The following is a 13,509-nucleotide window of genomic DNA, read 5'->3' as shown; positions in this document are numbered from 1 at the left end:
TATGTGTGCGTGGCCTAAACAATAATATTGTTTCCCTAGCTAGTCTTTCACACAAAAACTCAAGTTTTTATGCCCCCAATCATATCTCTTCCTTTTAGAATACATGCGAGCCTTCTTCATGCATACAGCCATATTAATGATTCCACACATTCAATTCATGAAGTTCATAACCTTACTAATAAACTGAGGGAATCAACTATAGATTCAACATTTCCAAAACTTAAAAATTACCACGTTCTTCTAAAGCTGGATCATCTATACTTCAACTTGAGACAAATGTCCAACTTGACAATCTCAGTCTGAAAGCAAATACGAATCTATTGAATGTCTCTATTTCCTCCTCTCATATAAATGACCTGAATATAATTGGAAATTAGAAGCTCACATCTTCCCTGCCAAAACTTATGTTTCTTGTTTTCCAAAAGTACCAGAACTTCGAATGTCATCAATCCACTGCTGACCTAAGACATCTCATAAACATTTGGAGTAACTTCTAAACCCGTCACTTTAAAATTTGCATTGACCTTTAATGATATACATTGAATGGGAACATTTGAATTCTTCTGAAAGCTTCATTCTTCATTCTGCCATCCACAACCAGTGGAATGGAGGCTTCAACTGAGGCTTTCCATTCCCCTTCAAAAACTGTCACCTGCTTCTTAAATCTATCCATCTATTATATATTTCTAAGTGTGTTTATATATATATCCTGAAAAATGTCTCTCTCTCTCTCAAGGTGTATATATATAATACCTTCGTCTGCTATCCTGCTCATATTCAGTCCTTATCTTTCTTGACTCATTGCATATGTTTTATGTGTGTCAAGCTTTCTGAATAGGCTCAACTCCCAATCTTGTGTTTCTTTTGTTCCTGTGTTTCTAATGCCTATATTAACTGTTTCAATCCTGTGTGCCTAAGCCTTTTTGTATGGCAGAACATGATGCTATTCCAAACTTTATTTTCAAGCCCACATGGTTGTTGTTAAAGGTAGCATTTCCAGTTTTATACTGTTTGTAAGTCATATAAAATTTAATGTATAAAGAGATATAAATGAACTTGTGGTGCTCAAGGTTTAACTGGTTAATTTGATCTGACAAAGATAATCTTGCAAGTTGACTGAAGTCTCTGTGAAAAAAGATTTTTATTTTATAGACTGTTTACAAGTCATAGAAAACTTAATGCATAAAGCGATATAAATGAACTTGTGGTGCTCAGGGTTTAATTGGTTAATTTGATCCGACAAAGATAATCTTGCATGTTGACTCACGTCTTTGTGTGAATATAGATTTTTGCTTTTAAGACAACATAGTAAGTCATAGAAAACTTGATGGATAACGAGATATAAATGAGCTTATGGTGCTCAAGGTTTAATTGGTTAATTTGATCTGACAAAGATAACCTTACATGTTGACTGAAGTTTTATGTTAATATAGATATTTGTTTCTCGTGATGGGGGACGGAAAAAGTATGCATCTGTCTTGGCCCCAGGACGACCTGAAGAGCTTGGGTAAGCTATCGTTTTCTTAATTGCATGTAAATTTTCTCCAGATTATTTATTGTATAAATTACTTTACCATATGCTTTGATTTGTCTTGCGGGATGGAGACATGAAAGCCTTTTATAATTGGATTTCTTTGAAATCAAATGCCAATGGAATAGTTATATTGATTATGAGTGTAATTAGTAGTGACTGATACTCACCCTACACATTGTTTGAGACTATGGACAGGGTATTGGTGCCACAACTTACTATTTTATCACTGACTATGCTTTTTTACATAAAATATCTGTTGTCCATTGATAAGGAAGTTAGATTTACAATATCTCCTCAAAATTGTGTTCAAGCCTGGATAAGCTTATGCTTACTGTTCACTATTTCCAGGGTTATAAACTTTGGTTGTGATTTATTGCCAAAAACTTTTCTTGTAGGAAAGGAGATGATTTTGGCATTTCTAATTGGGATTGGGCTTTGGATGGTCAACATTCAACATATCATGCACTATTTCCAAGAGCCTGGACAATATATGATGGTAATATTAATAAATAACTAACATTCATGTTTGGATCGTTTATGTCATAGTGTTTTGGATAACAATGACTTTCCTGCAATGCATCAGCTACTACCAGAAACTCATAATTGCATGCCATTCCAGGTGAGCCAGATCCAGAGCTGAAGATATCATGCCGACAGATCTCACCTTTCATACCACACAATTATCGAGACAGTAGCTTACCTACATGCACTTTTGTATATACTGTGAGAATCTACATACTACATGTCCTTTCATGTTATGTGAGTCAAGGGATAGGATTTTACTGGCATCTTAAAAGGTGCAGACAGAGTACAAGTCTTTTAGAATGCCCATCAATGAAATTCATATTTTTTTGTGGCAGCTCGTAAATACGGGTAAAGAAAGGGCAAATGTGAGCTTACTTTTTACATGGGCGGTAAGTAAAATTCTCATTCAAGCATTACTAGAATTGTAAGAAGCGAAAAGCTCTTCTCATAGCTTCAGTGAGATAGGCTATTTTCTCTTCATTTGTGATATAATCATCAATTTCCTGGTGTGATCCATCTAATCATTACATTGAATTGCAGAACACGATTGGTGGAACATCACATTTTTCTGGAGGCCATGTCAACAAGCCTTTCATGTAAGAGGAGCCCTGAATTTCTACTGTGTTGTCATCATTAGTTAGTGGAATCCAATGGGCTAAGAAATTAACATGTACAAGTATATGTTCTGGTTTTGGAACAGGAGCGATGATGGAGTGCGTGGCATGCTTCTACATCACAAGCAAGTCGTCCATCCTTGATTACTCTATGCTGAGGGTTGGTTTGCAGATTTCCCTTGAGACTTGCTTTCTGATGATCCCAACCATCCAACAATGTTCTAGTGACATTCAAACCTCTTTCATTTTTGCTTGATGTCATGGAAGGTGGGATCTTAATATTATTATGCATGCTGACATTTTCCTCAACTTTAGTTCCGTGGCTATACAACCAGAATCTTTTCTTTGATTCTTATACCCATTCTATTGGACAATTCTATTGGTGCCATGGAAAGTTCAACTAAATCTCTACTCTTGCTTATATTGTTTGCTCGCTGTATGATGTTTCCTTTTTCAACTTTACATCTTATGTAAGGTCAACAATAATTTGAATGTCCCATGTGTAATGCAGGACCGCAGAAGGTTATCCACCAGTTACTTTTGCAATTGCCTCTCGCCAAACTGACAATGTAGATGTGACTGTTTTACCTTGCTTTGGACTGTCAAACAGAAGTTATACATCTGCTAAGGATATGTGGGTCACTATGAGAGAGGTATGTCCTTGATAAGTTGCATTTCCTGATGATAGTGTGATGCATGGTTTTATGCCTAAAATGTTAGTACCATTATTCAGCTGCATAAAGAAAATACACAATGCTTTTTGTGTAATAGAGATTACACATTTGATCTCTGTTATGATGTATATTATGCTGTGAATGCCAATGCTAGATTTTCCATTTAGAAGGAAAAGTCGTCACTCCTAAATGCTTGATTGGAAGGGACGCCAGAAGATTTATTTAACTCAAAAAATGCAAAAGCCTCAAAGACACTGTTGAAGTTTATATATATATATATATATCTTCAGTAGAGGTTTGTACTGTTGGAGATATATATATATATATATATATATATATATATATATCTCTATATATATATATATATATCTCTCTCTCTCTCTCTATATATATATATATATATCTATATATAGAGAGAGAGAGAGAGAGAGAGAGAGAGATATAAAGTGCAAGTATTGTATGCTATAAATGTATGCTTAAACTATTAGAAAAGCCAGGTTACTTACGCATGTAGTTATGTTTGATCCAATCCACATTGGTGTAAAAGAGAAACTTGAAGAAAGGTGAAATTGCCTGGGAAACTTGAGCCCTGGGCACTCCCTGAATGACATTATCAGGCAATCTATTTTTACATTCTCAATGATTGATGTGGCCACAGATACTTGAATTTTTTTTCTCTCCTCTTCTTTTACATCTCGATTCTCTACCTAGTGATACATCTTTCTTTTAGTTTTCTGTCATTTCCGTTTTTCCCCAAGGAAAACATCACAGAGAGACTTCTGGGCAGTTCCCTGCATTTCATGGATGACACCTATTATAACCCTGTTGGTGCTGATTATGGTGCCTGACCTGGTAGGGTCATTGTGTCAGGTATACAATAGAGGCAGCCAGCCCATGGGATCAACATCAAGACCTCCTCCATGAAACTCAAAGCAATCAGCCACTTAAGTTAGTCCACTGGGTTTCCCGTCATTCCCTTCTACTTTATAGTCACTTGTATCTTTTTTATGTTCTTGCTTTAAGGAATAACTTTTGCACTGCTACAGCATATTATAACTGTTTGGAGCTTTAAGTCTCATTGACATACTTTTTTGGTCACTTGTGAACATTAATAGCTGTGTCTTGCATATTATTCTCTGGCTCGTTCATTTTCCTGTTCTTGTAACTTAAAGGAATTAAATCAAATAAAACTCAATGTACCGATTACAATAAGTGTGCCTATTATAATTTGGAGAGTTAAAAGAGTTGTTAAATGGCAGATAGAAGTAGCCACTTACTTCTAAACAATATGGAAACCTGATTTTAGAATGAGGGATGGACACATGCATCAACCATATCTAGACTAAATAAAAAAAATCAAGAGATATCTTCAATATAATTTTTTGAATCCCGAATTTATTATAGATATCACTCTTTTTGTAGTTCATATTTTGGTATCTTTCAAGATAGGCAATTGCCAGATAGCTTCTGCTAGCCTCTCTGGCTTATTTTCTTCTTACATTGCAGCAAGGGCATTTTGATGAAGAGAATTGGAATGAGGATTGCAGTATTGCTTCCCTACCTGGAGAAGGAGTCTGTGCTGCAGTCTCAGCCTCTGCAGTAGTGGAGCCTCATGGAACGTGCTCAGTAGTTTTCGCTTTAGCGTGGGCCTCTCCTAAAGTGAAATTTGTGAAAGGAAGTACTTATTTCAGGTAACGGTTGCAGAATTATGTCTATTCATAAATGATATCATCATAAAAGCAACACATACTCTGGACAAGATGCTTTGTACCAAGGAAGAATGGAATATGTGAAAGCCCTTAGGTGAGGCACATGGTGCTCACAATTAGTCTATATACTGTTTATCTTATTCACAGTTTGAAACTGTAATGAAGAATTACATATTCGCCTTTAGCCAAATATTATGTGGATTTAATGCAATTCCTGATGAAGTCGAAACAAAAAATACAAATCCTGATGAAAGTTAAATTTTGGACATTTGTCAATTTAGTGAGGGTCACTCCTTTTCACCAGTTGGAGTAATTCTAGGTACATTGGTTGCTTTTATTTTGTAATGCAAATTTATTAAAACAACGCCTTCATTAGTTATTGATAGATTTATTTTCTTGATTGAACTTCAGGAGGTATACAAAATTCTATGGTACCTCTGTGGATGCAGCTACAAATTTGGTACATGATGCTCTGATGGGTAATCATCTAAGTCTTGGATTTGATAGACATTTCTCATTCATGAAAGTAGTTCTTTCAAGTCTTCTCTTTTCCATGGAAATTTTGTCAATGTAATTCGTAGGCAATAATGAAGAATAGATGTCTTAGAGCTGGCCTAATTTGCTGACTTTTGCAGATGCTATAAATACATTTCAAAGGTCATTAATACATGTTGGATATTTCGAGTTGTTTTTGCAGACTATCAGAGGTGGGAGACAGAAATTGAGAATTGGCAACGTCCTATCCTTAACAATGAAAGGCTTCCTGAATGGTAAATTCATAGAATGACACTTAGACCTCCATTTACGTTGATCAAGTTTGTCATGCTCAGTGCCAGATGTGAACTCAATGAACTAGTTTTGTCTTTTATTATTTTATTTTATAGGGTGAGTTTCCAGCAGAATATGATACTCTGACCATGGCTGTTTCATCCACATCGTAGTATTTTATCAATTTATTTGCAGTTAAGCTGCTAGATGTAACAATCTCATCTCAGATCACAATAAAACTTTTGATAACAGACTTGTACTTATATAAACATTGAAAGAAAAAATTAGTACTTGAGTTGGGCTATGTGACAAAACATTTCATAGCAGACTTGTACTTATATAAACATAGAAAGAAGAAAAATTAGTACTTTGGATAGAGCTGGGATATGTTGCCATAGCTCTGCAAGTTGTGGAAATTGACCATGTAAGTTTTAAAACACTATGCGGTTATAACGATGTTTTAAATGTTGGAATTGGACTGAGAACAGGCTGGGGGTCTGATCATACTTGGATCAGATTCAATTAAGTTTATAGTTTATGAACAGGGTGTACTGAAAAATACATAGAATATCAGATTTTAATGAAAAAAATATTTTGGTACAACAATATAAATCCAAAAGATTGCAACCATCAGAGGCTCTTGCTCAAATTGGACTCTTTGCTTAAGTGAATTTAAACCCAAGCTGGACTCCATACCTTGTGTACAAGAATTTTATGTTAGTCAACAACATATTTGAATTATCTTATGGCTCTTCATTGATAAGAGTCGATTGTGTGGTCATTGGGTTGGTCAATTAATTGACTAGCGGATAGTTGGTTGAGTGGGTGATTAGTGGGATTACTGACTGAATTGTTAGAGGAATTGACTGGACAGTTAGGTCGATTCATGCAGTCAACTACTGTAGAAAATTATAGGTGTGCGTTAGCCCCTCTGGTTTCAGTTTGTTTTTCATATCATTGTTTATTGCCCAACCCCATAGTTCATTCCATTGTAGACATGGTATACAAATCTCAACTAAAACACTGCTAGGCTACCACTACTGTACTTTCACTTTTCAGCTGATAATAAAAATTTAGACAATCATTCACACAATTTTGAGACACTTATTTTGTCAAACATAGACGCTGTAAAAACCCACAAGGGGAAAACCAGTTTGAAGGAGATTTTATTTGCTTCTAATTCTTAGAGAAATTCACCCAGCATTAAATCACAACATTTTGGGCATTAGTGCTTGGTCAGTGAGGGCTGAGACTGCGCAGTGCAGCTTAGGGGAGGTCCGATTGATGGAGGGTGGTCTGGTTGACAAATTTTCGGAAAAAATGGCTAAGTGTGTGAGCGAGTGAACTCGTGTATACATGACCTTGCAAACACACACTCAACATGACTCGATGACAAGACACCTCAAACCACAAGACAACATATGCTCAGTGTGACTGACTGCGGGACTGTCTAATGGTGAAAGCGATAAGTGTGACTGACTGCGGGACTGTCTAATGGTGAAAGCGATAAGTGCGACACTTCGGATAGACCTTTAGACGACCATGACGACACTTGCGCGATAGTGCTTACAACATTGTGTGTGAGTGCAATGGGTGTTTACATAGTCGAAACAACTCATGCACACGAAGACAAACCTTCGATATCACTAGAACAAGGTCGCAAGCATGACATGGCAATCAACATGCCAAAGACGACAGTTGGTCAAACAAGTGAAAATGAAGCAAGACATGTAGAGGAAACACATGAAATGACTTTTTTGTGTTTGCACACATGCATGTTACTGAAGACAGGATGATATGACAATGACAAGCAATCCTGCAAACTCAACTAAGAGGTGTACTTTGAAAGGTGTTCTTTACTTACCATACTTACCCTCGAGATGATCATGCATTTGACAGAGTTTGCATGCGGTCCTGATCTTTTTCCATCACTTGGTTCCTTGGTCCTTCTCCTCAACTCCTTGGGAGTGATCTCAGCATGTCACCTTTTCTTGTAGTCATTGAGAGATAGATCAACGCATCTTCAACGGGCAGTGATTGCTGTCGGGATGAGGCCCTAGGAGGACACCTCTGTGGAATTTGTGAGTGTAGTTCAACCTGGGTAGCTGAAAGGCAATACTGCGCAGTTTTTGAATGCAAGGCACTGCTGCGAGATGGGTTCCAAGAGGACACATCTATGCAGTTTCAGGTTGCAAGGCAGACTGAGCAGCTGAGGGACAATACTGTGCAATTTCTGGAGACAACGGGTTTTGGATGGGGAAAGACACTGGAGGAAACCATTGTGCAGTTTTGGATGCCAAGGGAGGCTGGGGTCTTTGTGCACTGCGGAGTTGCAGTAGGCAAGGGAGAAAGCTTGAGGGTTGCAAAAGCAAAGTGCACAGTTCCAGGACGCTGGATGAGGCTAGGTTGCTCGGGACATGAGCTAAGTGTGAGCTTAGTGAAACATATGTAAACATTGATAAGACTTGACTATGATCACACACGAACACATAGTGATACAACATAGACCATCCAGAATGTATAAAACATACTTTGCTTGATGCAACAACCTTCGTGAGAAGAGTGCGTGAAGTGAGTGTCAAACATGTCTATGTGATGATGACTACTCATGTGCGCATGCTTTCCCTTGAAGCAAATCAACATTCCCTTTTCATGACAAACAAAAATCCCTATGCCCAAAGGTGATACATGCTGCATAAAGATGAGAACATGGACAACTCTTAATATTAAGGAGGGGAGCTTGAAATCATTGGCTTACCAACAAGTGACCAAGGATGATCGATCACAGGATCCAAGGTAGGCTCTGAAATTTGCATGCGAGCCAAAATTTTGGTGGGTGGTTGTAGCTGCTACAACACAACCATAATGCCATGAAGGATTTGGCAACCTTCCACAAAGCTTGTTTTCTCGGACGAGATCAACTTTTGGGAGGAGGGGCTTGAGGCAATTGACAATGATCTTAGTTATGATTTTGCATATAACAGTACAGAGAGCAATGGGTCTAAATCCATTAGAATCCTCCACTTTATCCTATTTTGGGACAAATGTAAGGAAGGTGTCATTAAAATATTTGAGGATAGAATGAGATTTCCTGGATTCTTCCACTGCTTTCCAGACCTCTTAGCCCACTATCGACAAGCAATCTTGAAAGAATTCTACAGTAATTCCATTCGGGCCATAGTTTTAAAACCAGGCCGGTCCATTGCCGAAGCGGCCAAGTCGCGGTTCAGTAACATACTAGCTGACTCGGCTGAGCCCGTCTTAGACTGGCCGACTTGGGAATTGAAAAATAGATTGCACAGTCCACCTATCTATTCCCTATATTAAATTGTTAGTCTCTTTCCTGTGTTGCTGTAAATCAATAATACACAATTCACTTAAAATTGTTTCCCTAAAAACCTGTACATTTGGCATGTCGAAATTAATAATGATGTCTATTGCACTATCCCAAGGATTTGAACAATATTTGGTTGAATTTGTGATTAGGTTCTGTGCAAACTTCAAAGCTCAAGTTGTGCAACCAATTATGTAGAGCAATTTGTGTTTTGAGTTTGTCCTCTTTAAAATTCTGAATCCTTTTAATGCTAGCTGGAACCAATATATGTTTTGCATGCCAACTCTTTAATTTTTCAAATGCATCTTGTGCAATTTTCTGTTGGGACAATTTGTCTTTTGACTATATTTGGCTTAACTTTTGGTAGAATTCCTTCTGAGACTCCTTTAACTGTTCATTTGATTTCAAAGCTTCTTTCTTCAGGAATTCTAGCCCTGACTGTTTGTCCTGTAATTCTCTGATCTGAATGAGCAATTGATTCATCTTATTATCCTTTTCAACTAGATATCTACAACTGTCTTTGTAGATGTCTCTTGTAGATGTGCATTTTCTTGTTTCAATCGTCTCTCAAGATATTCTTGCCCTTGCTGTTGTTGTTTGAGAAGGTTAATCTGTTGTTGATGTTCAAATAAACTAAGAGCTTTCTGCTGTTGCAACCTATATTCAAGAGAATTGATTTGTTCTCCTTGTTTATGTGTTTTTGTTCTGATATCTATATATTACATGTATTGGACTGTGCACTGGTTGTCATTTTGATATAATAGATATATTCATGAGCATACTTTGATCATATGTTGTCTTCTCTCTACATTCTAATGCTTTGAGTTTGGAAACATGAATGAAAATCTTTAAAAATATGTTTTTTCATAAAATAATAAATATTTAATGTACTTTTTACAAAGACAGAGTCATTGAAATCAACTAGCTCGAGTCAATACCGAGCTGGAGTCTAAGTCAGAGTCGTCTCTCGGCCGGTTCCGAATCCAAGTCCGAGTTTTAAAACTATGATTCGGTCCAAGGGCCTTATTGCCTGACATCCCCTTGACAGTCGCTTCCACTTCCTCAAGGGAGATTTCTCAGAGCGGGGGTTCACTTTTCTCTGCGGTGACCAAATTGGGGATGTGTTGGATCACTGTTGCCCTGTTTTGAGTAGGTTCTGTTAGAATGTTTTGATAAAAGCGGGTAAGCTTTTGAGTAATCTTCTAATATTTTAACAGGGTTTCTGGTGCAGAGTTTTTGATGGAAGATATATGCGATTATGATGTTGATGTTGGAGCATGGATTTATGGAAGAACACAATATTCCTTTCCCCTTCTTTAAGTCTGCGAACCCTTGATTTTTGCTGCAATAGAAGCTCTTCCTGTTTCCTATGCTCTTAAAGATCAGTGAGGGTAGTAGCTTCTTCTGTGATTAATGCATCTGGTTGACCATAGAAAATGTCGTCTTGTTGTATGGCCTCCATTTTATGCTACAAATTATGTTTTTCCTCTAGAATGTTGCCAAATTTGGTTTTTTTCCAGCCTTTGACTAGAAAGTGATCCAATTTTGAGGTCACTTGGTGTGCCCCTCCTCTTCTATTATTCCAAGTGAAAATTCTGTTGATGGTTGCAAGATCAACCAATTGCAATTTTCCATTTTGTCTTGGAAGAGAGTGGAACACGTATCAAGCCACCTTTTGTTTTTCTTCTTTGTGTGGCTTTCTTGAGTCCTCAAAGGCTGGGATTGAAGCCCAAGTGGTCTAGTGTTGGATTGTCTAAAGGCAGATTTTAGGCCATAATGGCATGGTTTGAAATACGCCATGCCGATTTGACTTGGTGTTTAGGGAGGGAAAAAAGGGTCTTTCCCTTTACATGCTTTGGCCAAGCTTGGTAAATCAAGGGAATCAAGCTCCTTTTCATCGTTTGGGTCAAGGATTTAGTCAAGGATCTTAAGCAAGGGAGCTTGGGGCATGGACTAGGAAGGTGGAGGGAGTGGGGGGTCGTCGAACAAGGTGGGATGATCGACAGAGGAGGGTAGAGGTGCAACAAAGTTATGCATCTCAACTTTCAGGGGCGACATGGTCAGAGGAGGGTTTGCAGTGTCCAAAGAAGTGAGGGAATCAAAACGATTATTGGAGGGGGGGGGATCTTTAGAATAAAAGGGTTGTGAGAAGGGGGATTTAGGGTTAGAGTGTTACTGCGCATTTTAGTGAAGCCCTCTTCATCATGAGCAGGGGGGGCCATAGAATCAGAATTAGCAACAAGTAAAGGGAAATTGTAGTGAAGATGGCCATATGCATCTTTGACACCAAAATGATATGTGCTCATAATCAAGGGTTTGTTTTTAGAGCTCATCTTGATAATAGATATCAATGGACTCTGGAAGCGGCTTTGAAATATTCATGTAGACACATAAGAAATATACTTGGCTTGCTTAGTAGCTTTTGAGGATTTGACGTACTTGCCAAGGGCATCGTTGATGCCTACTAGGGTTTCATCGTCCTTGAAATCCCTTGGTAATGAGTACATTTTGATTCATACTGGGATGACGACAAAATCCTCCTTATTTGGCACAAAACGTTTTGTCAAAAATGGAGGTATAACCCTATCGAGTGGAAAAAATATGGACCATTCACAAATACCCATGTTTGGTCCTCAAGACTGGCAAATATGACAGTAGAGAAACCTTTTGCACCCAACTTTAGCTTACCTTTTGCACCCAACTTTAGCTTTATCTGCCCTTTAGGTTTAAATTTGATTTGGATATAGTGAGTGAGGCCTTTTTCTATAGACTAGATGCTAAGAAATTCCTTGATCAAGAGTGTGGTTTCACTTATACTAAATGTTGTCCCCGATGTGGCTGGAGTGGACTTCAAATTTCGGCTCTACAACTGCCTTAGGCAGAAAGCTTCCCAGTCGATGGTTCCTAATGAAGGGGGAGATTGCTGGGGTTCTACCTTGAGTTATTAGGATTAGCTACAGTAGGATGCCCCATGTTGTAGGTAGCAACAATCTTGATGTAGGAAGACGATCTACTCCCTCCGTCGACATTTAACACAGGAAGAGCAGTAGAAGAGCCACTAGGTGTTGAGCAGCTAGGGTTGGTTGCAGTCCAAATTTTGCAGCTAAAATAATATTTGAAATTATATAATTTAATCTATTTTATAATTATATTTTTATTAGTTTATAATTTAATTATATAATTTAAAATATTTTATAATTTAACTTTAAATAAGTATTATTATTTATATTATAATTTAAATTATTATATATGTATATAATAATTAAATAAGTAACATAAATCTCTTTTTAAAACATAAATATATTTATATATAATTAACATAATGGTGAATAATTTTAATTGTTAACATGCCGTTAAAGGCTAAACACATTAAATTTAAATTTATAAACCATGTACGTACTTGAAATTTGCAACAATTGTGACTTCCCTTGCCTGTGACGACATTGTTGCATGTTTAAATAGGCATAACTGTGACTTCCCTCGCCCGCGATAACGTTGCTGCATACTGAAACAGTCTGCGACTGTGACTTCCCTCACCCGCGCCGACTGTGAATCATAACTATTGCGTTCCTTTCCCCAGTGGTAGCTGTAAATCTTTGCTGCACACAAATAGTTGCTTTCACATTGCCCGCGGCCTCATACACACACTTGCCCTCACCCTTTGTTACTATCCGGTGAGTGTTATAATGCGCAAAGAGAGTTTCATTTTAGAAAATGCCAAAACACCACTGTAAGTGTAAAATGTGCCAAAACAAATACCAAACTACAAATGAATTCAACATTGAACTGGCGATCAACACATTATGAGTTTGCTATTGCTAAATCAGCATCCAAAACCACAAACCCATGGCTGAGCTTGATGAAATGGCTCTGGAATGCAAGAGGTGTTTCCCAAATTGTTTGAATTGCGTCCTTGGTGGATTTTGCTCTGATCCAGACAAATCTGTGTCAAGGTCAGGGGATTTGTGTTTCCTAAGTTTGCTCCCCACGGATCTGGTTACATATATAAAATATGAGTTGGTGACCAACTTTAGGCTAACGAGTAAACCTTTGGGGGTAACAACGTTTACGCCATTGCAAATGAGCTTGCATGCTAAATAACATTCTTACAAGGAAGGCATATTGATGGGCAATAAATGGATGTGACTAGTTGTAATGAGATCATTAGTAGGTTAGAAGGGAACATGTGGTGTAAACTATTCTCTGGGATCGAGGTTGTGTAAATTGCATATGTCCACCATACTTCAAAATTCATCAACCCTTACTGGAGACAAGAAGGATCACCAATGTCTTAGCCAATATAACATTACATTTGTCAAATAAGCATTAGGTAAATGCTTTCTTTTGGGCA

At 37.6% G+C, this 13,509-nt stretch overlaps 1 protein-coding gene across 4 annotated transcripts in view; it reads left to right on the top strand.

The window, feature by feature from the left end:
• Positions 1-13,509, top strand: part of LOC149245179 (uncharacterized) — a 116,959-nt gene that overhangs the window by 74,417 nt on the left and 29,033 nt on the right. For all 4 annotated transcript variants that reach the window (XM_089457694.1, XM_089457693.1, XM_089457695.1 and 1 more), the window contains 10 exons: positions 1,434-1,507; positions 1,930-2,030; positions 2,154-2,257; positions 2,395-2,448; positions 2,600-2,655; positions 2,760-2,798; positions 3,185-3,326; positions 4,854-5,038; positions 5,468-5,535; positions 5,754-5,826. In XM_089457694.1, coding sequence (XP_089313820.1) covers positions 1,434-1,507; positions 1,930-2,030; positions 2,154-2,257; positions 2,395-2,448; positions 2,600-2,655; positions 2,760-2,798; positions 3,185-3,326; positions 4,854-5,038; positions 5,468-5,535; positions 5,754-5,826 — 896 coding nt within the window. The remainder of the gene's footprint in view (positions 1-1,433; positions 1,508-1,929; positions 2,031-2,153; positions 2,258-2,394; positions 2,449-2,599; positions 2,656-2,759; positions 2,799-3,184; positions 3,327-4,853; positions 5,039-5,467; positions 5,536-5,753; positions 5,827-13,509) is intronic.

This window comes from Pinus tabuliformis, chromosome 7 (assembly GCF_031772625.1).
Source record: "Pinus tabuliformis cultivar Carrire ecotype Pingquan chromosome 7, CPIR1, whole genome shotgun sequence".
Classification (NCBI taxonomy): domain Eukaryota; kingdom Viridiplantae; phylum Streptophyta; class Pinopsida; order Pinales; family Pinaceae; genus Pinus; species Pinus tabuliformis.
Note: the sequence above shows the minus strand (reverse complement) of the source record. Positions and strands in the feature narration are given on the sequence as shown.